The sequence below is a fragment of the Phasianus colchicus genome, chromosome 2, assembly GCF_987193195.1.
Source record: "Phasianus colchicus chromosome 2, bPhaCol1.hap1.1, whole genome shotgun sequence".
Taxonomy (NCBI): Eukaryota; Metazoa; Chordata; class Aves; order Galliformes; family Phasianidae; genus Phasianus; species Phasianus colchicus.
This window is the reverse complement of record NC_143437.1, coordinates 25,993,219-26,018,924: the sequence shown is the minus strand read 5'-3', so window position 1 is coordinate 26,018,924 and position 25,706 is coordinate 25,993,219. Positions and strand designations below refer to the sequence as shown.

The following is a 25,706-nucleotide window of genomic DNA, read 5'->3' as shown; positions in this document are numbered from 1 at the left end:
GGTTCCAGGCCATAAGTATACAGTTAGTTTTATTAGTTTAGTACATTAAGTAGTTTCTGTTTGATTTAGGGGCTCAGGGAATTACAGCTAATATGGAAAAAATTAAAGCATGATAACTCATTGTTACATCTTGCAGGGATTCTAAAACCTATTTTATTGCACGGGTAAAGCATAGCAATTGTTCCACTGTTTCAACTCAAGATATTTCTCACCAGTGGATGTTGGGGACAGACAGGAATGATGGTAGATAAAGATTAGAATGAGAACATTTTGAACTCTTCTAGTCAATGAAGTGTTTCATGTAGGACAGTTTCTCTACATTCATCTAAATCAGAAAGCTAACAGAGTGGGACTGCGTATTCCAAAGTAATTACTATTTTAAAGAAGAAGCTTTTAAATCCCATGCCAGAATTGCTTCCCCCATATTGTTGAAACCTGTTTTGTGCTTGTGAAGAGGCAGTCACATTGTATGTCTCAGTGTAGTCATTCTTTTGTTTGAAATAGCCTTTGTCTGAGTACATGCAGAATATATAAAATCAACTTGCTATCCTCTTCTCCACTCCAAAGCAGCAGAATGTAAAATGGCACTTGATAGTCCTAATATTTTCCATCTTACAAGGAAGTGGGTAGTACTTGAAAATAATTATTTCAATAACTGCATTTCTGAATATAATTCCTTCTTTGCAGTATTTGTCATGCATTTCACCTGTTGTTTGAGATCTGACTGTTGCTCTTCAGCCAGACTGCATAGTTAAACTGGCTTTGATTTCTGATATTCCTTTTAACTTCACTTAGAACAGAACCTATTGTTCTGTTCAGTAGGTTCTAAAAATCTAAGCTGTCTACTAAGAATGCCATTGAGCTGCCTGGTTCTAAATACCATGTGTTAATAGTGGAGAAAAATTGGTTACGTTAACCTTGATGTGGTGATGGCTGCCTAAAAATTCTGGCACTTCAGAAGCTCTTCTACCAGCTGATTATTGCCTCTGCCATAGGTCAGAAAGCTTTTGGAAAAGTAGGGTTTATGACTGAAAGGCATACCGTTGTCCTGTATTTGAATTTGTTGCATGACTGTCTTGATTTGAAACAGTTTAATTTTTATTCCAAGAAGTCGGTTGAGTTGGTCAAGTTGAGACTTCTTTCTTCTTTGCATGTTGCAGTTTCTGGTAAACTTGGCAAAAGACTGAGCAAGTTCTTTCACTTTGGATAGAAACATATATGAACTTTTTTTGTTGTAGTTAATTTGGAAGACTGTGAGCAGTTTCAACTAATATTTTCTATGGGAAATTACAGAATGTGACTGAGCAAAAACGTGGGATCTGTAACACTCATAACCTGATGGGGTGTGTGAGGGCACCTTGAGCTCTTCAGAGCTCCTTAGTGGGACCTCTTCTTTAAAACTGGTCATTCCCCTCCCCAGAGCTGGTTGATTGGCAGTCCCTGTAAGCTCTTCTGAGACTGTAATACTTCATGCTTAGCGGCATTCAAGGCCAGGCTGGATCTCTGGTCAGCCTGGTCTAGTAGTTTGCAACCGTGCGCATAGCAGTGGGGTTGAAACTGGATGATTGTTGTGGTGCTTTTCGACCCAGGCCATTCTGTGATTCTATGACTGAGTTTGCATGCTGGACTTCTGTATAAATGTAATGTAGTATTCTTTTCTAGCAGACCTTTTATCATTGTATTTCTTCCTGCCCTGTATAATTCTTAAATCAGTTATTTGAAGAAGTAACACAGTAATTTTTTTATCCCTTCCGCCCTCAAGCAGAGCCTCTGGTTTTGTCGACACAGGTTTATGAAGAATAGATTTCTTAAGTAATTTGTTTAAAGTTTTGTTAGGTTAGTTAACCACAGTCATAATTAAACTTTGATTGTGAGGGCAGTTGTATTTTGGTGCAGATAATCTTATTATAATCAAACAAGAAAACTTCACCCATTTTGAGGTTAGTGTACCCTTTGCTTTTAGGTTGACCACAACATTCTTCCAAATAGTAATGCTGGTCACTTCTTTGTGATGCGTCCATTTCTTGAAATGTTATTTTAAAGGCTTTTAGTTGTAAATCAGGGTTTTGGAGATTGTTGAAAATTGTTTAAAGTTACTTTTCTGTTTGTTATTAATCTGGCATTGCGTTTGATCATAAGGAATTGACTTCAATTTAATACAATAGTCCAAAATGCTGGTAGTAAAGTTAATGAAAATGTCAGGAAGCTGTATGTGTCTTTAACTCAAGAAACCTCTGACTGGTGTGTGTGTGTGTGTGTGTGTGTGTGTGTGTGTTTAAGGATATGTGTATGTATTTCCTTGCATGCACCTTAGATTTTTACTCAGTTTTCATAAGGTTTTCATGAAAAAATTACTGAAAAAAAATATTTAAAAAGTACTGTTACACACGTGTATGGAATTGCAAGATTTAACTTTTTAATATATTTGTTAGATGTATTCTTTATTATTATGCATTTTTGTAAGTATTTAATACCTTGAATTTTTTTTAGTTATTAGATATTTTTAAGAGTTCTCCTGAAAAAAATAAAAATAAAAATTTAAGAGATTAGAAATGTGTATAATTTGAATGGTTCTTCATATCAGCTATATAATGCTTATTTAGGGTCAGTGAGAAGATTATTTGTTCTAGTATGTTGGAAGACATACTTAAAACGTTTGGAATACAGCTAATGTGGTTTCTGGCATAAAGCTGAGGGACCACCAGGTGGTGCTAGTGGAATACACTTTGTTGCATTAGTGATAATCTGAAATAGAACATAAATGAGACCAGTGCGATGTACAAACATTTATTTTCTATTTAACAACTATTTTACCATGGCTAAATTGAAATATTGTGTAGCAGCTTTCTTTTGGGCTTTTCTTATTAAAAATAATAATAATGAATTGCCATATAGATGGAAGAGACTACCTTTTTTCTTTTTTTCTTTTTTTTAATAAAGAGAGCACTATGTGAAACTTGCTTATTGGTACATTATGAGCATAGCCTGTTAAGATCACTTGCTTATTCTTCTACTACACAATGACTTTCAGTAGCAAAACAACTTTTGTTAATATTGTTTTAACTGCTGTTATTTTACTGAGTACAAGAATTTTCACCCTAAGGAATGTACAGAAATTAGGCTTGTTTTTATGTTTTAATTTTCCTTGGAAAGGAGAGATAATTCTTCATTAGATTATTTGGCTTGAAAATTTGAAGAAAAAAATATAGATATGCTTATTTTTGAATACATGTTTACCTGCAGATTTTAGGTGCCATTTTTAACAACTCTTACTGAGGTCCTGAGTGCTTCTGGCTCTTGTTAAATTGCATCCTTTAAAAAAGAAAAAAAAAGTTTGTGTGTAAAGAACTGTGTGGAGCACAGTAAATTTATATGGCCCACTAATTTGAGAAGGTTTGGTTTTGACTTAAACTGCTCTGACATTGAAAAAACATGTTCTTTGAAAGCAGAACGTTTTACAACATTAAATTACTGTAAAATTGTCCTAGATAGCAATGAATTGTTAAATAAAGAAGAATGGAAACACTCCCCCAGATTATTTCTGCACCAAAGTGGCACTCCCATCCAGTCAAAAAAACAAAATCCAGGAAAACTGCAAACGTGAATCCCCAAACCTGTTTTGCTTGTAATCCTGTATTGTGGCGAAGCTCCATGCTCGAGCGCTGTGTCTGCCAGTGTCACATTAGCAACCACCTCGCTGTAGCTAAAAACAGTGAGTAAAACCTCTCAACAACCGCTAATATGTCTGTAGGATCTTGCTTTGCTACAGTTGCGTGACCCAGAGAATGGTTTCTTTGGCATTTGTGGCCCTATGCATTTACTGTGGGTAACGATTGCAATGTATTTAACATCTGGATTTCGCTGTCCTTGGGCAGCAGTGCAGGACTGTTCCCCCTTCTATTTCAAGTCTGCTCTACCGAATAGTTTGTGGAATAGCTGCGTGCATATACAAAGCCATCTCAGAGTAGCTGTCAAATATCCCGTGTATGCCTCTTCTGAATGTGTTTTTTGTATGTTGTTTTCCTGTTTGAGATTCATTTTTTTTCCTTACTTGGCTTTCTCCCCACCCCTTTGCCCCGCAAATAAGTTTTCTTGCACTTGAGAAAAGGAAATGTGCTCTTTTCGACTGTTTTTTCTCTCTCATCCTGAACTGAATTTTATTTACTTATTGTAGTAAGGAGCTCTTGTTCTACCTACTTTAACACTTGGCACAGTGATTTCCTTTTACTACTGCAGAATCTGAGTATCACCGCATTCCTCATTTCTGAACATTGTCTACACAGCATTAATGAGAATCAATAAAATGTGAAGTGTCCTGAAGTCCCCATCCAAATCTTTCATGTTTGTTAACAGACAAAGTAACTGAGGGCTATCAGGCAGTGTTCTGTGCAGTAATACAGTTTATAGTACAGCATTGCTTAGCTAATAATAATTTAAAAATAGTGTGGAAAATAATGAATGTAAATAGCGATTTTTATAGGAATGCAGTACCAGTAGAAAAGACACTACATTTAGAAGTTGTCTGAGAGGTTAACTTTTGGACCTATTGGAATAAAAAGATTGAATAGAGGTTAGTTAAAGCTGTTGGAAGTATGTGCTAATGTGTGTGGGTTTTTGGAAGCAATTTCTCTTTTATGAAGAAAGGGAGAACTCGCCAGATGCTGCCTTTATAATGTGTGAACAGGTTAAGAAATACATTCTGTTGCGTTGTTCTTTAAACTACCAGTTTCTCAGGAAAATCAGTTTATGGCTTCTGTCAACATCTTCATTTTTCAGCAGTCGTGTTTTTGTGATCTCGGACTGTGTTCTGCAACTAGTTTTGCTGGTGGCTGTCAGTTCTTTCTGTTGGAGGACTGTGTTCTAAATGCCATTTATGTTGTAGTTATGCTCCCAGTGCTGAATCTTCTTAGTCTTGGTTGCATTTGCTGTGTCCAGCCTGCTGCCCATCGTGTCCAGGCAGTTTTTTGCTCTGTTAAACCAGTTGTTCAAGAGGTTCTGAAATTACAAGAATGCCGAAGAGCACGGGATTTTATTCTGTGTTTTTGAATGATCCAATCTGTTTGTCATATTGAATAGTTTTTGAGATTCCAGTAACTACGAAGTCAGACGTGTCAGCAAAAAATCCAGCCTAGATTGAATAGCAAATAATACAGCATTCCAGTATGCAATAACCATAAGAAATGTATACCATTTTTATCTGTGCATTTTAGATTATTTAAAGTTTAACATGCTTGTAACACTGATGGGAATGTGTCTTATCTTCATTCTATTCTCCAGCTTTTTCTAAAGGAGGGGGTTTCTAAGTTTCAGTTTTTTTATTCCTACATTTGTTGTACTAAAAGTTCTTTAAAGAAAAATTTATACCCTCATTTAAATAAAAACACTATAAAGCAAAGCTTTGAATTTATTGAAAGGTCAGCTGCTTAAGGGTTGAGGTTTCCCTCCTTACGGCAATGATAAGTCTATTATAATGGGTGAAATAATAAAAGTAAAAGCAGTTCTGAAACTGGTAGTAACTCTTTCAGTGTAGAAGTTGTACCATGTTTTAATTATCAACGTGAAATTTGAGTTCTGTTGAAGTTATGTGAAGAAATATGCTGTTTATTCAGTGGTGTCAAAATTTCCCTGCTGCAAATAGACTTAGACTGTGAATATTTGAGTGCAGTTTTCTCTTGAGTGGAACTGAGCACTCCAGGGTTTTTTAATTGCATGCTGCGATTTGAATCGCTGAGTTTATCAGTCCTGAACGAGCTTGAGGTGTGCTGCAGATATACAGACTGTAACTGAGGTTGGTGAAGACATTCCGTCTGCAATTTAACTTTGGGATGACAGTGAGAGTGGGGAGAAGACGGAATTATATGCTCACTGAGGAGCAATCTGCAGTTCAGCAGCTCGGTCTGTGCAAAGGTGAGGCTTTGTCCTGAGCATGTCAGGCAGTTAGCATTAGACACGGTGTGCACGCACATGGCTTGGGTTTACACATACGATGAACAGGTATTAAACTTCCCATCCTAGGTGTTTTTAATGAAATTATCAGGTGGGTTTTTGTTTGCGTGTTTTGTGTCTGGAAGCCTGTTTGTCTGCTGTCTTCTCGTAACACTTGTTTCCTATATGCATTTTTTTATGTTATGCAAGTATTACAGAGATTGATATTTATAATACAGAACTGAAAAATACCGAATGTTGTGGGTTAAGGATGGGTGTTTTGGCTTAAAGATATTTTCCTTTGCACTTTCTTACTTTTATAGGTATTCAGTTCATTGAAAAAATTTTAAAGCTTTTAAAAAAAAAAAAAGAACATTAAGATGTTAAATTAGGTAAACAGTAGATGTGTTGTTCTCAGCTGCATGTTTGATTGTTTATCATTTTATATTCCAGCATTGTCAGTGAAGCAGGAGCATCTATCTACAGCGTGAGTCCAGAAGCATCCAAAGAAATGCCAGACCTTGACCCTAATTTAAGAAGTGCAGGTACTGTGCATTTTTCAGCATGAAGCTCAATTCTCAGACTGTACTGCTTATAATATAATGTTTAATAACAGTCTAAGTATATTAAAAAAATAAGTCATCTTTCTTTTTGAACTTTAGATCTTAGATCACATCTCAGATCCTAGGTGTTCAAATCAGTGATGTCATTGTCTAGCAAAGCCTGCAATGTGAAGGCTCCTTTGGACATGGTCCCATATCATAATGGTAAAGAGTTTTAAGGGATTAAATATGGCTGATGCGTTGCATAAACTTTCTTATGTTCATGCCCACAAGAGCAAGTTCTTCTCTCTTTTCCTTGTAGGTAAACAAGTATCTGTGATAATTAAACATTTTATGGCCTAAAAAAACTTGAGAGTAGAGAACAGATAATTTAAAGATTTTATCATCCTGAAGGATGATCATGTCTCTTTCTTCACCTTTAAGACCACTTTCCAGGGCTTCATGCAATGGAATATAGTACTCCAGAAATAACTACTTAGTTCTTATTTTTTAAACCATTCAGCATAAATATTACTCAGGTATAACGCAGTATAATTTCTTAGAAATACACATGTGTCAGTGTTACCATTTTTTCAGATTTTTATTAAGGAGTGGTCTTCAAAGATGAAATTCCTAGCAACTTCACTGCTGTCTGAACTACTTGTGGAGTTGGTTGATTGGGAAACATCTGTAAGGACAGGTCTAAAATTATTTTGTATTACTTCACTTGTATGTTTTTGCTCATGTGTCTTCTTGAGCTTGTTTTTATCCTTGCTTTCTCATTTCTTGCTTTTCCTACAATTTGCTGTCATATTCAATCCAATAAAGCACACTTAAAAATGCAGTAGAGCTCTTAGATAAATCTCCAAATGATAATGTTCTTAATCTTTCTTTAGTAAGCTTTTGGCCAGGAAATTCTTAGGAATGCATCAAAATTGGTCATCAGAAAACAGTTCTGAAGTTATGTGGTATCTGAGGGTAAAACTTTCCAGGATTTCCCATGTTCCTCTTTCCTCTCATTTCCACAAAAGGGAAAAAGGTATTTGTGTTAATTCAATGTTTTAAGAGAGAGCTTTTGCAGGGATTTTGTTTCGAACCTCTGCATCAACCCTTCCCTTCCCAAGGCAGACCTCAAGCCTTTTTCTGCTTGACTCATTCCTTCCCGCCTGCAAACTGGTTCCACTCTCATCATTTTGTCCCTGGGCCAAAGAGATTTTGCTTGTGTCATGGTATGACCTGAGCAAACATTAGGCATGTGACATTTATATGTTTGTGACAGATGCCACTAACTTTCCCGTGGGCTGAAGTTTTTTCTGTTGTTGATATATTAAATACGGTATTTGAGTTGATGTAAATGTACAGAGAAACACTAAGAAGGGGAAAGTCTAATTATTAACAGTTTACTTTTCCAAATATAGACAGTTTTCTACTGTAGTTAGTTTCTGGAATGTTCAGGCACTTTTATTTTGTGTTGCGTGACAAAAAACATTAAATGGAAATCAAATTTGTAATACATGATTATTTCAGTATTAATTATCTAGAATTCATCATTTCTCCTTTATTACTATGAGGTTGCTCCAGGCATAACTTGAACATTATTGCATCTAGTTTGAAAAGAATCAACTCTTTTAATATGCCACAGCAGTAACACGGAATGGATATCAATTAAAATAGGATACTGTAGAAAGAATCACAGAATCACAGAATCACAGAATCGTAGGGGTTGGAAGGGACCTCCAGAGATCATCGAGTCCAACCCCCCTGCCAAAGCAGGATCCCTACACCAGGTCGCACAGGTAGGCGTCCAGGCAGGTCTTGAATATCTCCAGAGAAGGAGACTCCACAACCTCCCTGGGCAGCCTGTTCCAGTGCTCCGTCACCCTCACCGTAAAGAAGTTCTTGCGCACATTGGTGCGGAACTTCCTATGCTCCAGCTTCTGGCCATTTCCCCTTGTCCTGTCTCTGCACACTGCTGAAAAGAGTCTGGCCTCGCCACTTTGCCCCCCACACCTTAGATATTTATAGACCTGGATCAGGTCCCCTCTCAGTCTTCTCTTCTCAAGGCTAAACAGACCCAGCTCACTTAGCCTTTCCTCATAGGGGAGATGCTCCAGGCCCTTCACCATCTTTGTGGCTCTCCGCTGGACTCTTTCCAAGAGATCCCTGTCTTTTTTGTACTGGGGAGCCCAGAACTGGACACAGTACTCCAGATGAGGCCTTACCAGGGCAGAGTAGAGGGGGAGGATAACCTCCCTCGACCTGCTGGCCACGCTCCTTTTAATGCACCCCAGAATACCATTGGCCTTTTTGGCCACAAGGGCACACTGCTGGCTCATGGCCAACCTGTCGTCCACCAGGACACCCAGGTCCCTCTCCACAGAGCTCCTCTCCAGCAGGTCATCCCCCAACCTGTACCGGTGCATGGAATTATTCCTCCCTAGGTGCAAGACTCTACACTTGCTTTTGTTAAACTTCATCTGGTTCCTTACTGCCCAGCTCTCCAGCCTGTCCAGGTCTCGCTGAATGGCAGCACAGCCTTCGGGCGTGTCAGCCAATCCTCCCAACTTCGTATCATCAGCAAACTTGCTGAGGGTGGCCACTACCCCCTCATCAAGGTCATTGATGAAGATGTTGAACAGGACCGGTCCCAGCACCGACCCCTGGGGAACACCGCTGGTTACAGGTCTCCAACCAGACTCTGCACCGCCAATGACAACCCTCTGTGCTCTGCCAGTCAGCCAGTTCTCAACCCACCTCACTGTCCACTCATCTATCCCGCACTTCCTCAGCTTCGTTATAAGGATGTCGTGGGAGACAGTGTCAAATGCCTTGCTGAAATCAAGGTAGACTACATCCACTGCTCTCCCCCCATCCACCCAGCCAGTGACAACATCATAGAAGGCTACCAGGTTGGTCAAGCACGACCTCCCCCTGGTGAACCCGTGCTGACTACTCCTGATAACCTCCTTTTCTTCCAGTTGTCTGGAGATGGCATCCAGCACAATCTGTTCCATCACCTTTCCAGGGACAGAGGTGAGGCTGACTGGCCTGTAATTACCTGGATCTTCCTTCTTGCCCTTTTTGAAGACTGGAGTGACATTGGCTATCCTCCAGTCTTCAGGCACCTCCCCCATTCTCCAAGACCTCTCAAAGATGATAGAGAGCGGTTCAGCAATCACCTCTGCCAGCTCCCTCAGCACCCGTGGATGCACCCCATCGGGTCCCATGGATTTATGAACATTGGTGTTGCCTAGGCGCTCTCGGACCGCCTCTTCCCTGACTAAAGGGAAGTCTTCCATTCCCCAGACCTTCTCACTAACCACCAGGGCCTGGGATTCCCGAGGGGGAGCTTTTTCACTGAAGACAGAAGCAAAGAAGGCGTTCAGTATCTCCGCCTTCTCAGCATCCCCCGTTACCAGAACACCCCCCTCACTTAGTAGGGGACCTACATTCTCCCTAGTCTTCCTTTTACTGTTAACATACTTAAAAAAACCTTTTTTATTATCCTTTACCACCTTTGCTAGATTCAATTCCAGGTGGGCTTTAGCCTTCCTCGTCGCATCCCTGCAGGCCCTGACAACATTTCTATATTCTTCCCGAGTGGTCAGACCCTTTTTCCACATTTCATGGACCTTCTTTTTCCCTTTGAGTTTGTGCATGAGCTCCTTGCTCATCCACACAGGTCTCCTGCCACCCTTTCCTGATTTCTTGCTCACAGGGACGCACCGATCCTGGGCTTGGAAGAAGAGCTGTTTAAATGCCAACCAGCTCTCACAGGCCCCCTTACCTTCTAACACCCTAGCCCACGGGATAGCTCCAAGTAGGTCCCGGAAGAGATCAAAGTTGGCTCTCCTAAAGTCCAGGGTAGCAATCCTACTTTTTGCTTTGCACCTTCCACTCAAGATCTTGAACTCCACCATCTCGTGGTCACTACAACCCAAGCTACCCCCAACTTTTACTTCCTTAACAAACCTGTCCTTATTTGTGAGAATAAGGTCCAGTAACACCCCTCCCCTCGTTGGTTCCTCCACCATCTGCATCAGAAAGTTGTCTTCGACACATTGCAGGAACCGTCTGGACCGCGCGTGCCTGGCCACGTTGCTTTTCCAGCAAATATCTGGATAATTGAAGTCCCCCATAAGCACTAGTGCCTGGGATTGTGACGCTACTTTCAGTTGCTTGTGGAAGGCCTCGTCAACCTCCTCTTCCTGATCAGGGGGCCTGTAGTACACACCCACAACGGTGTCACCCATACCAGCCTGCCCCTTGATTCTCACCCACAAGCTCTCCACTGCTACATCACCCTCCCCCAGGTGGAGTTCAATACATTCTAGCTGCTCTCTCACATAAAGAGCAACTCCACCACCCCGCCTCACCAGCCGATCTTTCCTAAAAAGCACATAGCCCTCCATGACAACATTCCAGTCATGCGAGCTGTCCCACCACGTCTCCGTGATCGCAATGAGATCATGGCCTTGCGACCGCACACAGATCTCCAACTCTTCCTGTTTATTTCCCATGCTGCGCGCATTAGTGTATAGACACTTTAGGGAAGCAGCACCCCCCTGCCTTTTTTTAAAAAAATTTCAAAAATTTACAAAAATTTAAAAAATTTTCAAAAATTTACAAGAAAAAAGTTGCATAGATCAGTGGATGTCAGCTTTTTCAGAAATGACAGAAATGTATTACAGCAGAATCTTTCTAGAAGTTTTAGACTTCTGACATTTTTCCAGATGTCTTTTGGTGTCAATTTGTAATTAGCTGAACTGAAGTTGTAGATGCTTTTTTTAGCTAAACAGAAAAATCTGACATTAGAGGGAAATAGTAACTGCTGTTGTCTTTCTTTGCAAACGTTTTTAATAGCTTTTACTTTTGTGCTTTTGATTTTCCTTTCCGTTTAATTTGCAGCAAATGGAAAAGTGACATGGTGTCAAAGCTGAATTGTTTTTTATTTTAATTGTTGTGTTACATCATGTCAAGTTCTGTGCTTACATGATAGCATTTAATACATAAAAAGAAGCTGACAGCTGCATGATGAAGTGTGACATTTATAGTTAAAATAAAAGGTACAACTGATGTGAGATATCTTAACACAGTTTGCCACTTTAACATTTCTCTCAATGCAAACTTCAGGTGTTTTTTAGTTACACAGGTAGGCTTATGTTTGTCAGGTACATGAATGTAAAATATTAAACATACAATATTAGAACTTTCAAGTCTTGTGAAATCTGACATTTGCAGTTTAGAAACTGTAATAAATTCCATATATTATTTCATATATTCACAGATAGAAATGGAAGACATAAATCCTACTTTTGAATAAATCTAGTTATCCTAGTTACTTCCTGGCTAAGTGTATAGGGGGGAAAAAGCATTTACTGGGAATGCTAATTGGATATATTAGTTAAGCCAAGAATTCTACTGGTTATTTTTATTCTCTTTGAGCTGCCTTTGAAGGCCATGGAATGAGTGGGTTCCTAAAATAAATAGGAAAGGTAAACTAATTATACATACTTAAACTAGAGTGGAAATTCTTTATAGTCATTCATACAGTGCTTTTTACCACTGTTGTGCTTAGTTGAAAAAAAAAAAAGCTCACTTCATAAGCAGTTTGCTTGTATTCATGTTGCAATTAATGGAGTAGGATTTGTCCAGTTCTAGAGATGTCATCCACAGGTGGGTACCTCTTTCTGGCCCAAGGCATTATGAGCTCTGACATTAATTATTAATGCTGAACCAGGTTCTCTTATAATCTTTATAGCACTAAATGTGAATATTTCATGAAAGTGTAGAAGCTTCTGTACTTCAGGTTCGTTTCCTGTAAAATTGTGTAGAGTGGGATTCAACTGATGAAATCTAGTTATTTCTATTTTAGTAGTGTGAGAAGATATATATATATCATTTGATAGTCGTTCTAGGATTAATGAGCACAACAGCTATTTTTTTCAGCCCTACATAATTAGGAGATAAGAGGCTTGTAAAAAAAGATTTCCTACTTGGTAGGCTGAGGAAGTTCAGCTGCAGCAGTTGAGGAGGGTTCTGTCTAAAGAACAATCTACTGGGGTGCAATGGCTGGGAGTTTTGGATGAACTGGCAATTGAATTGTTACTTGAGAGAGAGGAGAGTAAAAGACTTCCTTGTATTCTCCATCCTTGATGCTTTAGAACAGACTGAGGGGCTCTCTGGTTGAGATTTGCTTGTGCTTTTCTTAGTGGAGGGCCTGAATGCATGTTTCCTTTTGAGGTTCCTGTAGGAATCACATTATTCACACCATCACCATTGGTTTCAGTCGTTGCACGAGTGAAAGAAAAAAGCTAAACTCCATGCTGCTTTCAGATGTCCTTTGTGGCAGTCAATATCAATTTGGTTTTGGTTGGTGTCACTGAGCCTGTGAGCTCTGGAATTTGGATCTTCCAAAATCACAGAATCACAGAATTGCCAGGGTTGGAAGGGACCTCAAGGATCATGAATCTCCAACCCCCTTGCCACATGCAGGGCCACCAACCTTCCCACCTAATGCTAGACCAGGCTGCCCAGGGCCCCATCCAATCTGGCCTTGAACACCGCTAGGGACGGGGCATCCACAGCCTCTCTGGGCAGCCTGTTCCAGGCTTGATATCTTGTTTTACTTCCAACCTTTTCTATGTAATTTTGCCCAGAGGTTTATTTTGATGTGCAGAATCTGTATTGCTGATAAAGTTGGGGTTCTTAGGAAAAGAATTGAAATGAATCTGTGCGGCTATCAGTGTGTAGATGCCACCAGACTTTTTTATATACGTTTTTTTCTCCACTTCTTTAATTCCTTTTTATCGCAGAATTTTTGGTTGAATAAGGTTCACTAGACCAAATGGGAAGATGGGGAGGGACAGTGCAAGTTATACAGGAAACATATATACATGTGGCCCTTCTCAGCATTGAAGGGTGCAGAAAGACAGAATTTATATCCTTTCCAGAGGCCTGAAAAACTTCTGGAGCTTTATCTTATATAGTGTTTTGTTATTGTTCTTGGTGCAAAGTGGATGACAGATGCACCACTGTTCGGCATATGTTCAAATCAGAGTTTTTATTTTTTGCTTTGTAATAAACAGTTGACCTATTGAAGTACTCACCTCCACTTTTTGAAGTGGCTTAAAAGCTCTTAAGAAACAGAAAACTGAACTGCTGAGTTCTGACCTGATGGTGGAGAATCACTATGAGGCAATTGTATATCCCTGATGAGATAGACATTCAGTAACATTAAGTGAGGAATTATTTCATTAAATTGATGACTTACCTTTCATTTTTATATGAATGTTCTAACAAGCAAGCAATCTCTTTTTTCACTATTTAAAAAGGAAATTAAAGAATATATTTACTGCACAGATTCACAAAAATCATGCATAACAAACATAAGTACTAGACTTATTTAAACATGGAATGAAGTGAAAATGGGCATGTCTTTTCAGACATCATATTTGTATTGACTCTTCTTTGAAGAGATCTTCTGCTAAGTCTCATTTACTTCCATGATTGAATATGATCAAATGCATTTGGATTTTAATTTGCCCTTCTCTGCTCAGCTGCTGACACAAGAATTACATACTTTGTCTAAGGTAGCACTGTCTAGTGCTCATTTTCCCCCAGCCACGTAGCCCTGTCATCCAGTTAGAAAAATAATGAGTGTAGGTAAAGTGCTGCATAAGATTACTTTTTGAAAAGATTTGGGGTAGTGAGAGGGCCAGAATGTGTGTCACGCGGCATGCACAGGTATGATCTAGTACAGAAACTGTGTTGTTTCTAAAGGATGATTTCTGAGGATAAAGAGTCTAGGAGAGCAAAAGGTCACACAGCACAGCTTCCCTTAGCATTGTCAAATCCCATCTGCTTGTCTTCTCTCCACAGGGCAGAATACATTGGATTACTGTACACTCAAAGTTCAGCAAACCACTTGCACTTTTCTTTGCAAAAGAAAGCCTTATAGGCTTTTGGGGTTTGTTAGGACTTTGAGACTGTCATGCCTACAGGGTTTTATTCCCTTGGGTGCTGTTAAAGATAGAGACATACAGTTCAGAGCTGTCATCATGGCCAGCAGATAGAAGGTAAAGATCAGAAAAATATAATTTCTTTTGACTTTATCTTAAGGAAAGTAAAACAGTTTGATGATTAGATGTGTGGGACATAGTGCCTTGTTGTCTTCTTGAGCTAATTTCTTCATCTTCTTAAAAGAGCGCTACTCGCCCTTGGCAACTCAAGAGAGAAGGTCATTTCTCAAAAACTTTATTGGACAGAAATCTTATGGTTAAACTGTTCATGCTGCTTTCTGTGTGGAAGCTTCCTTCTATAGCTTATTGTAGATGGTTGGTGCAAGATCCGCAAGTTTTCAGAAAGAGTTGGAAGAAAGGAAAGTAAGCTCTGAATTTTGTATGCATTGAAAACATTTTGCTTCTGCTACAAAGTCACACCTGTTTGTTTGGGTTGCATGCAATTACAGGTGAATGAAAAGAAATTACATTTTGTATTACATCAGCTGCATTCTACAACATTTAAAAATGAGTTTATTGTACCTGTTGAAAGTGAGAAGGTGCAGTGGTTGGAAATGGGATGGTTGGTGAACTATCATCGGGAGGTAGGGAGGAAGGGCTTGTTCCTTCTCTCTACCAGGACCGCTCTTACAAGTGAGTGGGAGCTGGGTTTTATTGTTTAAACAACAGTCCATAAATACAGGTTGTCTGAAAATGATGGGGCTTCTTACAGTTGTTTATGAACGTGTGTACAAGCATCTGGGTTGGGTTTTTTTTTTGAGAAATAGGGAAATGGATTTGAGTTAACCAAAAACAGTAGTAATATAGTGCTAGTTCTGAATGGATTGTTACACAGCTGTCAGATGTTCATCAGTCTTGTTATTCTTGTTATTCTAGACAGGAATCTAACATGTTTCCAATCTGCGCATACTTGATGGCACACATGAGATATATGTGTATATGTATCAACATCGTTCTAATCTGAACTGTTTCCGCTGAAGCAGTAGAATTTAGCAGTGGAGTTGGAGGAGTTTGGGCTTCTATAATCTTCAAAATCCAGATCCTCTGCGATTCCTCTAGATTTCTGCTGCATAAAAATGGGAGGTTATCTCATGATGAAAACTCTCCTATTTCACTGTATTGAATAAGTATTTTCACCAAGCTAAGAGAGGTTTATGCATGTAGCTATTAACTGAGTACCATTCTCTGAATGGGTCTGCAACTGATACGTAATCTTTGCATACTTTGTGGAAAGATGTGATGTTCACCTTGTCTTCCTCTCGTGGATCCATTATCTGGATCTGAGTTCAGCTGGTGGACTTTGTCTTCTATTTGTCTTCCATGTACAGAGCATTGTTTGCTGCACTTATGATCAATCTGAAAATATGCCACCAGTTCTGCCTAAAAGCAATCTCCTGAAGTAGACCATTAGTCCAGGCTCTGGTAAAGACAGTTGCCATTAGTGTTAGATTTGAAAATGGTTTACTTCCCTCCCTGTGGATGTAACTCTATGCATATGTATATGTATTTTCCTTAAAAGGCTTTGTTGCCCCCTTGAAGTGTTGAGCCAGGGGAGTGACAAGAAAAGGCTGCTCTTTAATTGGAGAAGACTTTTGTTTTGCTTTTAGTGTAGCAGTACAATTCACGAAAACTGCTGCTGTTTTCTTTTTTAACTATAGGCATAGAAAAGGACATTTTGGTCACTTCAGAAACGTTTATTTTTGTTGCTGACATAAATGAATAACTCTTGTAAGGTATGGAACTTCAACTAATTTTCACATTTTGTAGTCATAATAATCAGTGCTATGGTGATGCAGTTAAAATTAGGACCAGTGATCTGAATGTGAAGTGTACTGACAGTTTCTACCTCTTAAGCTGAGCAGATGGGAAATAGTTTTCTGAATCTAAACCATCCTGCAAGACTAACTGATTTCTAGGGCAGAACAATCACATCATGCTCCAGTTAAATAGTTATATATCTCCCACCTAAGATTGAATTCGGAAAAAAACATACAAAACTAAGTGAAACTATTATCCCGTGATACAGACTGAGATATAAAAAGTTTTAATACTAAAGAAAAGTGGGTTTTGGGGGTGTTTTTATGAAGGAAATAGTGACTTAAAAATCTGCATTATGATATTCACTTACTGAGGATTTTCTCTTAATTCTCTTATTTCTTCCTTGCTTTTTGTATTCGAGCAGTCTCTTTTAAAGATTTTTGTAGTAAGTAAATAGAACGTTGTCATTCATTATTTCATTAATCTTAAGCAAATAACAGATTATCAGTTTTATGGAGTTAAAAGTAAACTAAAATGTAACCTTTTTAAAACAAAAACCTGCTCACTTGCCACAGAAGAATTTTGGATGAAATGCAGCTGTTGAGCAGTTGCTTAAAATAAATTGCATACTTTAAACCCACCAAGAAGATATATGAGGATTCAAAACTGTGTCACAAATCCTGACCTACTGAGAAAGAATGCTTAATGAAAAGACTACTGTACATTTCACTGTATCCTTTGCAAGGAGGGTGAAATTCAGGTCAACAGGATAGAAAGCTTCCAGGACTCAGGAAACCCAAACGATCGATCACTGAGTAAACATTATTGCAGATACTTATGGAGAGTAATTGATCTTGAACACAATAATAAGCTTTATAAAAGGATTTAAATAAGTTGTAATGTTTCCATATCTACCCTCATATGATATATTGGCAGTAATTACATGTGCATTTATGAGTAAGTCTTTGATTACATTAATACATTATTTTTATTTAATTGACATTTTCTGTTTCACCCAGACTTTTAAGGTGTAAAGGTTAAGTTAAAAGTGGGAAGGAGATTTGTTTAGTTTGAAGCACTTGTAGTTGCTTGTCTCAATTGAAACAAAATACAGGAATTATAACAATAACACACAAAAAAAGTCGTTTATGACAAAATTGAAGCTGTAGCTTGTGGCTGCCATCTATTTATTAAAAATAATGATAATGTTACATGACCCACTACTTTCATATCTTCATTGTTTCAAAACACAGATGAGTGTTCCCACTCTTGAGGTAGAAAAATCATCATGGCTACTGGTGGGAACAGATTCTTTTCTTTATTCTTTATGTAAAACCCGTATATATGGGTGGTTAAAGAGATGTTGTCATAAAACTTGGGACTTGGTGTCCAAAAATATTTTGCTGCTTGTATTAGCACGCAGCATTTGAGTTCCACTGTAACTAAAAAGATTTGACTTTTTTTTTTCTCTTTCCAGCCATAGTCATTCCTGGCTCATTTTCACTCTTTCCCTATCCACAGGCATTAAGCTTTTGCTTCATGGTGTGGCTCTTGCATATAACACTACTAAAAGATAACATTTTAGTATGTGGTTGTCTGGACCACAAAAATTGGCATGCTGCCCCAAAAGTGGGTGCAATACTTAGGACTATAATTTATTTTGTTATGCAGTTGACAAGCTTTCTTGCTGTTCTTGCACCTTCTTAAGAGTACACATACAACTTTGGCTATAATTGGCTATAATTATTAGTTTGCATCTATTCCACTACAGAGGGAAAGCAGGTACCCCAATTTTTACGTCTTATCAGTCTTCGACAGTGGACGCTGCTTTTTAATCTCTGTGAAAAATGATATTGCTGATTGTAGAAAATATTAGTAAAAACGATTTAAATACATAATTGTGTTTGTGAGAACATTGTTGTCTTAATTTTAGATTTTTTTTAGTTGGGGATGATGAGAGACTTACTCTTTTTAAACAGGGGTATCCAGATAATGAAGTATTTTTGCAAGCTCAGGGGGGCACATCTTCTCATTAGCTATCAGTAAACAAAACATTTTAATATAATCCTGGTTTTTCTGTAAAGATGAGTCTGGGAGTTACATGAGTTGTGCAAGTGGCTCTTATGCAAACCTTTCACCCACTGCACTGTCATCAGTGACAGGCAAAAAGACATAACTATCTTTTTGTCTTATCAAACAACCAAAGGATGGTGTGAACTGAGACCACCAAACAGTTAAATTACCTTTTTTTTTTCTTTTTTCTTTTTTTTTCCCCAAAACAACAGAGAAAGTCCTAATGGCATTGCAGGATTTTGGTAAATATGCTTTCTGCAACCTTCTTTTTCTTTCTGTTCGGAGGTGAAGTTCATCTGCATTAAAGTCAGAGGACCACCTAGGCAATCTTGTCCCCTCTAGCTTTAAAATTTTATATGAATTTACTGCATGGCAGCACAATATGTTGCTGTCATTCCAAATATTGCAATGCTGTTTTGTTCTTAATTGACATCTTGAAAAAGCTTTGCGTCTATCTGGTGTGCAATTTTTGTGGTTTTCTACTAGAAGCCCATGTCACCACAATGCTAATACCCTTTAATATTGAATCACTTTTTTCCCCATTTTAGTTGGACTATCATTTTGCAAATTGTATTTCAAATGTTTCATGTTTGGTTCACTGGTTACTTTGAGAAATCTTGTTTTCTGTTTTTGCCCTACATGCAGTTGTGGAATTTTTGAATTTTTGGAGCAAAAATGAAACATACCTTTAACAGTGGAAGTGAGAATGTACCGCCTATTTCATTGTCATTATTCTAAAAATTCATGATTTGTAACCGTTCCTGAAATGTAATTTAAACATACAAAAATGTCTTTAATAAATATTGAAGTGTAATAAATATTAGTCTAATATTTCAGTATGAAAAATACTAGCTTGAAATGTAGTGATGTAAGACCATCAGGTTTTGCTTCCTATGATTTTGCAGTCTGGTCTGTAGGGAGCAGACCTTGCCTATCTGCAGAGCCCTCATGATTTCAGTAAGGCTGTGCTTGTATAGCAGGAATCTAGATCATGGATGAAACAGTCAGAGTGGAGCCTTATTGCCACCTGAAAAGATACGCCTATTGAAGCATTCTATTACTTCTATTCTACTATGAAAAGGTGGCTTTGCCTATACAGGAGACTGCAGATTTTCATATTAATTCAGTGTAGAAGTGGATTTGTTCCTAGAGATAGAGTACTCTTACTGTTTTCCCTGTTCTGCTTTTTTTCTTTTTGAATTTGAAATGTTCTGGAATAAAATAGTGCAGTGGAAACTGCAGGTCAGCGTCTCACTGGCACGTGTAGGAACTGCATCCCTTAAACCATACAACTGACTGCTAATCTTCATGCTTTGATATTGTAACTATTTCCTGTATCATCCAGGCAAGCACTTAACTATCTGTGTGACCTTATGCGTGTGAGGAGTTTCTGGTTTGGGTGGGAATACTGCCATGCATCTGTGCTGAAGGGCTTGTCTGGCTCAAGACCTACATCTCTGCTGGAAACCTCATAGGGATACAGTGACACTGTCAACCTAACTTATAAAAAATAGAGTCTAAATTTTCCTTTTATCTGAATGTTCCTTAGAGAAGTTTATGCTTGGAAATGTCCTAAAAGATGTAATGGAAGGATGTATGGGCAGTGACAAATGTTTGCACTCAGCTTGTCTAAAAGGCAATTTTTGAAATGTTTTGTGTATGAAGTTAAAGGAGTTTTGTAAAAACTTCTTTGGATATTGATTTTATGGCAACTTTTTGGTAAACAAAATGTTTGGTGCATGCATGTAGGCTAGGAAACATCTTCTGAATGTTCTGGATCCACAGTGCTTTCAAGGGTGTTGTGCTCCATTTTTGTTAGGGGACTGGTGATAGGTACCTCTCGTGTTTCAAAGTAATTAATGCAGTACTTACCGGAAAGCATTTCTGTAGTAAGCTATACTTGTGTGAGCTATAAGCAGTGTACTTGCACTGGTTGACCTTTTCTTGATTTTTGACAAGAAGGCATATGTGATAGCCTTTGAATGCAGAACCTCTCTCTTGGAGAAGCACACGTATCAGATGTCACCAGTATAGTGCTCTCCGAGCTGAGCTAGCAAACTGCCATTGTCAGCATGTTAAAATTGATAATAGAAGGTATGAAAAAGTCTTGCATGACCGAGCAGTGAACTTTGTGCTAACTGTACATTTACCAGTGCAAATCCTTAAAACTGAAATCTCTAATGCTGTACTCAAATGATAAGTTTTGTGGTTATGGTTCGAGGAGCTTGCATAACTAATGAGCATTAGGTATACTGTTTTGGCTTCAAGTATCAAACTTTAGTCGAGTCCTTTTACAAAATGCTGTCAACTCTTTAACAATCTGCAGAAGTGGTAGCTGTCATTTAAATTAGGGCCTCCAAGCTGATTAAAGGGTTGAGGCACTTTTCATACAAGGAGCAGATGAGAGCTGTGACCCTTCATCCTAGAGAAGAAAAGGCTTGAAGGGATGTCACTGATTTGTGGAAATACCTGTGTGAGGGAATGAAGAACGAAGCAAATAGTGCCCACTGACAGGACAAAAGGACATGCATATGGAAACAGAAGATTCCACCTGAACGCACACACTCACACACACACTCACTCACTCTACTTATTTACTGTGAACTCACACTCACACACTCACTCACTCTACTTATTTACTGTGAGAATGGTAACAGTTGCCTTGAGACTATAGAGCCTCCATCCATGGAGATGCTCAAAACCCAACTCAACACAGTCTTGGGCAATCTTCTCTAGCTTACCTTGCGTGAAAACAAGAAGTGTGATGGAACGACCTCAAAAAATCCTGTTGAATGTAAACAATTCTGTGTAAAGCTTCTCTATCTCTTATGTTTACTTTATACCTAGTTATAGAAAGCTGTGTAAAGCTTTATGTATATGAAATATTTTATTTAACAATATGTGTATAATTGTATGTCATTTAATTGTATGCTAATGTGTATATGTGTATATAAATACATAAAATTACCTGCACTTGATTTTTTTAAAAAGATTATGTAGATATTTTTGGCTAAGCTATCAATTGTATATATATTTTTATGCCTGATTCTTGTCTGTTCTTCCTCTGACCCACTGTTCATTTTCTTAAAAATGAATTTAGAGTAAAAGAAATTTTAGAAATTGCCTCTTGAAGTGATACCAGCTGGTGGGGTTCCTTCTGGAGAGAGTTTTCAAAGTATTGCAGTCATCTTCTTTCCCACCTTATTTCTCTCACTCTTGCACAAGTACATATAGAGGGAAAAGCAACTTTGGCAACAAGACCTGGCCTTTGAAAACTAAGTTAAGATAAGCTGCACCCCATGAAACCCAGTTTTCCTCTGAGCTTATCAAACTTGCGTAGATCTCTGGGCTAGGTTTGCTTTGTGCACTTCATTTGCTGGTTTTTGGGTTTTTGGTTTTTTTTTGTAGTTGTTCAGGGTGTTCTTGTTTGTTTGTTCTTCAGTATTAAAAGTAACTCCAGGTTCTAGTATTGTTTGTTAATGTTTTCTTTGATATAAAAATGAATGGGGAGGGAGGAAGTTTATAAATGTAATGTACAGTAGAACTTACCTCTTTCAGTGTTTGTAGAAGGGAGCACAGTTGTAAATACTGAATGTAACTCAGTATCAGCAGTTAGACAAAGGTTGAAGGTTTGAAATTTGATGTTTTGTAAATAAGTATTTTCTCTAAGATTACAATAAGTAAAGTAGTAATCATTAAATGTAGACTTGAAAAATTCAGGCTTGATTCAAGTATTAGGATGTAGAAAAACAGAAATTTTTCCCCTGTGCTCTTCCATAGCAGAAATGTTGGAAATAGCTTTATTTTTTCCTACACCTGGTTATAGCAATGACAGTCTGTATATTGATGTGCTTTGGTATGCAGCTTTGATTAAAAGATAGCAAAGGAGTCAACCACCTGAGAACTTTCTCTGAAGTGGATATTGAATTTTGTGGTTGAATTATATAAAAAGTTTCAACTTTAAATGTGCAGGTAACTCAGAAAATACAATATTTGAGAAATAAATCTGTGGATAGTTACTCCATTCATTTTTTTTAATGCACATTTGTTGCTACGTATCTGTGATTTAATATTAAAGAGTATAATTTAAATTGTTAAATGTTTATAAATTTTAGTATATTGAGACAAGGGAGAAATTTACTGTACATGGTTCTGTTTAACTTTGTGGCCTGAGTATTGGATTTAATGTTGTATTACAGTATGAAATCTTCTTAAGGTCTTTGTTTGAATTATTCAATAAAAAAAGTTTGATTAACACACTCCTTATCTCCTGTGTCTAACAGTGGAAAATAATTTTATTATTGATAATTTCCAGATTAAAAAAAAAAAAAACTAAATACATAGAAGACTGAAAAAATAGCAAAAACTGTTGTATGCTTGTGATTTTCTGTTTAAACAATTGTTGTTTTCTAATTCTATTTTTCAGTTTCCATAGCTAGACGCGTACAAGACCCACTAGCTGAGCTAGTGAAAATTGAGCCCAAACACATAGGAGTTGGAATGTATCAGGTAAGATAATACATATCATTTAAGTAATCCATCATGATAGAAGGCAAAACCAAAATGCTTTTTTATAATCAAGTGCCAACTAGTTACGTCTCCTTTAAGGGATATTTGTAGGATTCGTGAAGTGGTAATAAAATGCTTTTGAAAAAGTCAAATACCTCTTCTCTAATCTCGTTTTAACGATTGTGATTGAGACTCAGAAACTGCTGTAGCCAGATTTATAGTCTATTAAAAACATCAAATCAGACAGGTAATTTGATATGTAAAAAACCTTTTTTCCCCCCATTGTTATAGCAAAGGGGTTTTAGCTCTTTGTGTAAAATACAATAGGATATTGATCCTTCATTTAGAAGCCATTAATTTGTGCTATTTGATACATTTCTCTGAAGTTTATAATAAAAACTTTTGTTTTGAAGTTTTGCATTTACTAAAGTTGATCTGGAAAACATTTGGCAACTCATTTGTTTTCCTACGTCTTTGTAGGTTATTTCTTAGAAGTATCATCTACCTTCAGAGTATATTTGCAAAGGGAATGTCATTCAGAAGTGGTACATAGGACATTGTCATTTTCTAGTATGTTAGCATCGATGCAGGGAAACGTTCACATACTTTATTCCAAGCAAATAGAGAAGTTTAAAAAAAAATAAAATAGAAACTTTAGCATGTGTTTATCTCTATTTTTGAGAGTATAGAATGTACGTAAATTTGAAAGACTGAAATGGAAGTCAAAAAGGAAAGTACTCTAACTCTTTTTGGATTGGTGTGTGAGTGTTAACAGGGTGGGCTACAGTTAGGAGACTAGAATCATTTATTGTCACTGCTAAAATTCAGGTGACAGGTTTTGAAGAGATGTATCATGGATTATTCTATTATTTGGGTTTTTTTAGAGGGAACTGAGGTCAACATTTTGGTTGGTAAAATTAGTACTCAGTGCTGTTTTTGCAAGCTGTACCTATGTTGCCAGAGACTATGTTTTATGTACCCGTGTTCCTTGCTAACTGTGGAACTTAGCAGTAAAATTAGCTTATGTCATAATCTTTCACTATGAAATATACCATAACTTATGAGGAAGATTAGATATAAAGTTTGTAATACTGAAATGTTCTTTAATTTAGATATCCAGATTTCAGAAAAAGTAGGTTTTAATGGTGGCAGCCAAAATTGGGGTGGTCTTCTGGCAAAAAGAGAAGATTCAGTCTGAAGCATACTTGTTTTGTTTTTAACTTGTGGAGATAGGTTGCTTTAATTTTTAAAGTAGCAGTATTAACAAGCCATACAGATTGTCCTTGGTTTTGGTTTTAAGGTAGAAGAAAGTATGGTGTACTTCTTGAAAAACAACAACAACAACAGCAACTTGAAATGTGATGTCCTAATATAAGCCTTTTGAGTGGAAATTGATTATTTATTAACAATTTTTTTTTACATCAATTAAAAAATTAAATACTGTTCTCTTTGAATTATATACTGTAGATTCCTCAGTGCTCCTAATTTTCATTACTTGGCTAGAAGGCATTGATTTAGATGTACGCTATCTTCTGTGACCCATGTGCAACTTGTACAAGCATACACTGGAAAAAAAAAGGCATAGAGTTGATGGTAATTATATGTTTTGGGGAGCATTATTGCAATAACCATATTGTAGTGGCTCTTCACTGCTGAAGCCTGTGTGATTTACTTGAGACTGATTTGAGACTGTAATGGTACTGATAAGTACCATTTTTCTGCCTCTTTCTGGAAGATTCTTGATCCACCGGTGATGTTTTAGAAATTAAAATCCAACTAGGTTATTTTTTCATGTCTATATGAAAAGTTTTGAAGAAATATAAAAGCCTAGTAAAGGTAAAATCCCTAAAGTTGTTCTTCCCCACCTGACTGCACTTTTAAGTCCTGTCGTGGTTTTGATGAGTCCCCTGAGAAGGGCATAACCTCATCAAGATATTTAAGTGTCACCCCAGAAGTCATAACATATTTGCTCAAAGACAGAAAACAAACAAGCAAAAAGGTGTGAGGATAAGAGGAACTGAACTATTATGACTTGCTCTCCTTCAAGAGAACAATTGTTTACATCTCAGAAGCCAGGCATGAAAAAGGTGATTTTATCCTATGGACAATCCCAGATTGAAAGCTGATAGACTCCTCCAGAGTACATTAGGTACAGAATTTGGTATTATACAGAGATCTTACTGTACTTTAATTTATAATCTAATAGCTACCTACAATTTTTTATTAATTTCTTTGATGAAATTTGAGAAGTGCAGTTTAGATCAAAAATGTAACTGTCTTTTCACAGAGAAAGTTGCTTTATCAGCCCACTGTAACTGTAAAACTAGCATTTGCATATCTTCTTTTCTTAAAGATTGTGAAGTTGATATATCGAAATTGGACAAATTTAGATTTGGACCTTCTTCTCCTGAAGGACAGACAGTGCTTAGTCCTGTGCTCAGTCAGCTTGTTACTCCTCAGACAGAGGCAACTGAGGTTGACTGCTGTGAGAGCCTTGTAGCACAATAAGAAATGTGATTTCATGAGAGATGGTTGCACACTTACTATACTTGAACCAAAACGTTGGCTCCCTGAAGTAGTGGTCTTGTGATTTATTTTTTTTTAGTACTTCCAGCAAATGGATATGACCTTTCTATCAGCTTAATACAGAGGCTTCAAACTACTCTACTGTTTGAAAGGTAGTAGCCGAGAGACATGAATTTTGCCATCTTTTCTGGGAGTTTGTTCTCTGAAGTTAAAATAAGAAGAAAAAAAAAACCTAGCTGACATAGGCTGTAGCTTTTCTAGTGAGATATTCACAAACAGTGGCACAGGATAGTTGCATATGGTCAGCTGAGTCACCCTCTTGTGTAAGTACTGTATGAAGGAGCCAAGCCTT

The 25,706-nt window shown here is 37.6% G+C and overlaps 1 protein-coding gene across 2 annotated transcripts in view; it reads left to right on the top strand.

Moving 5' to 3' along the window:
- Window positions 1-25,706, top strand: part of SRBD1 (S1 RNA binding domain 1) — a 126,355-nt gene that overhangs the window by 51,920 nt on the left and 48,729 nt on the right. For both annotated transcript variants that reach the window (XM_031594673.2, XM_031594680.2), the window contains exons 17-18: window positions 6,379-6,470; window positions 22,746-22,828. In XM_031594673.2, coding sequence (XP_031450533.2) covers window positions 6,379-6,470; window positions 22,746-22,828 — 175 coding nt within the window. The remainder of the gene's footprint in view (window positions 1-6,378; window positions 6,471-22,745; window positions 22,829-25,706) is intronic.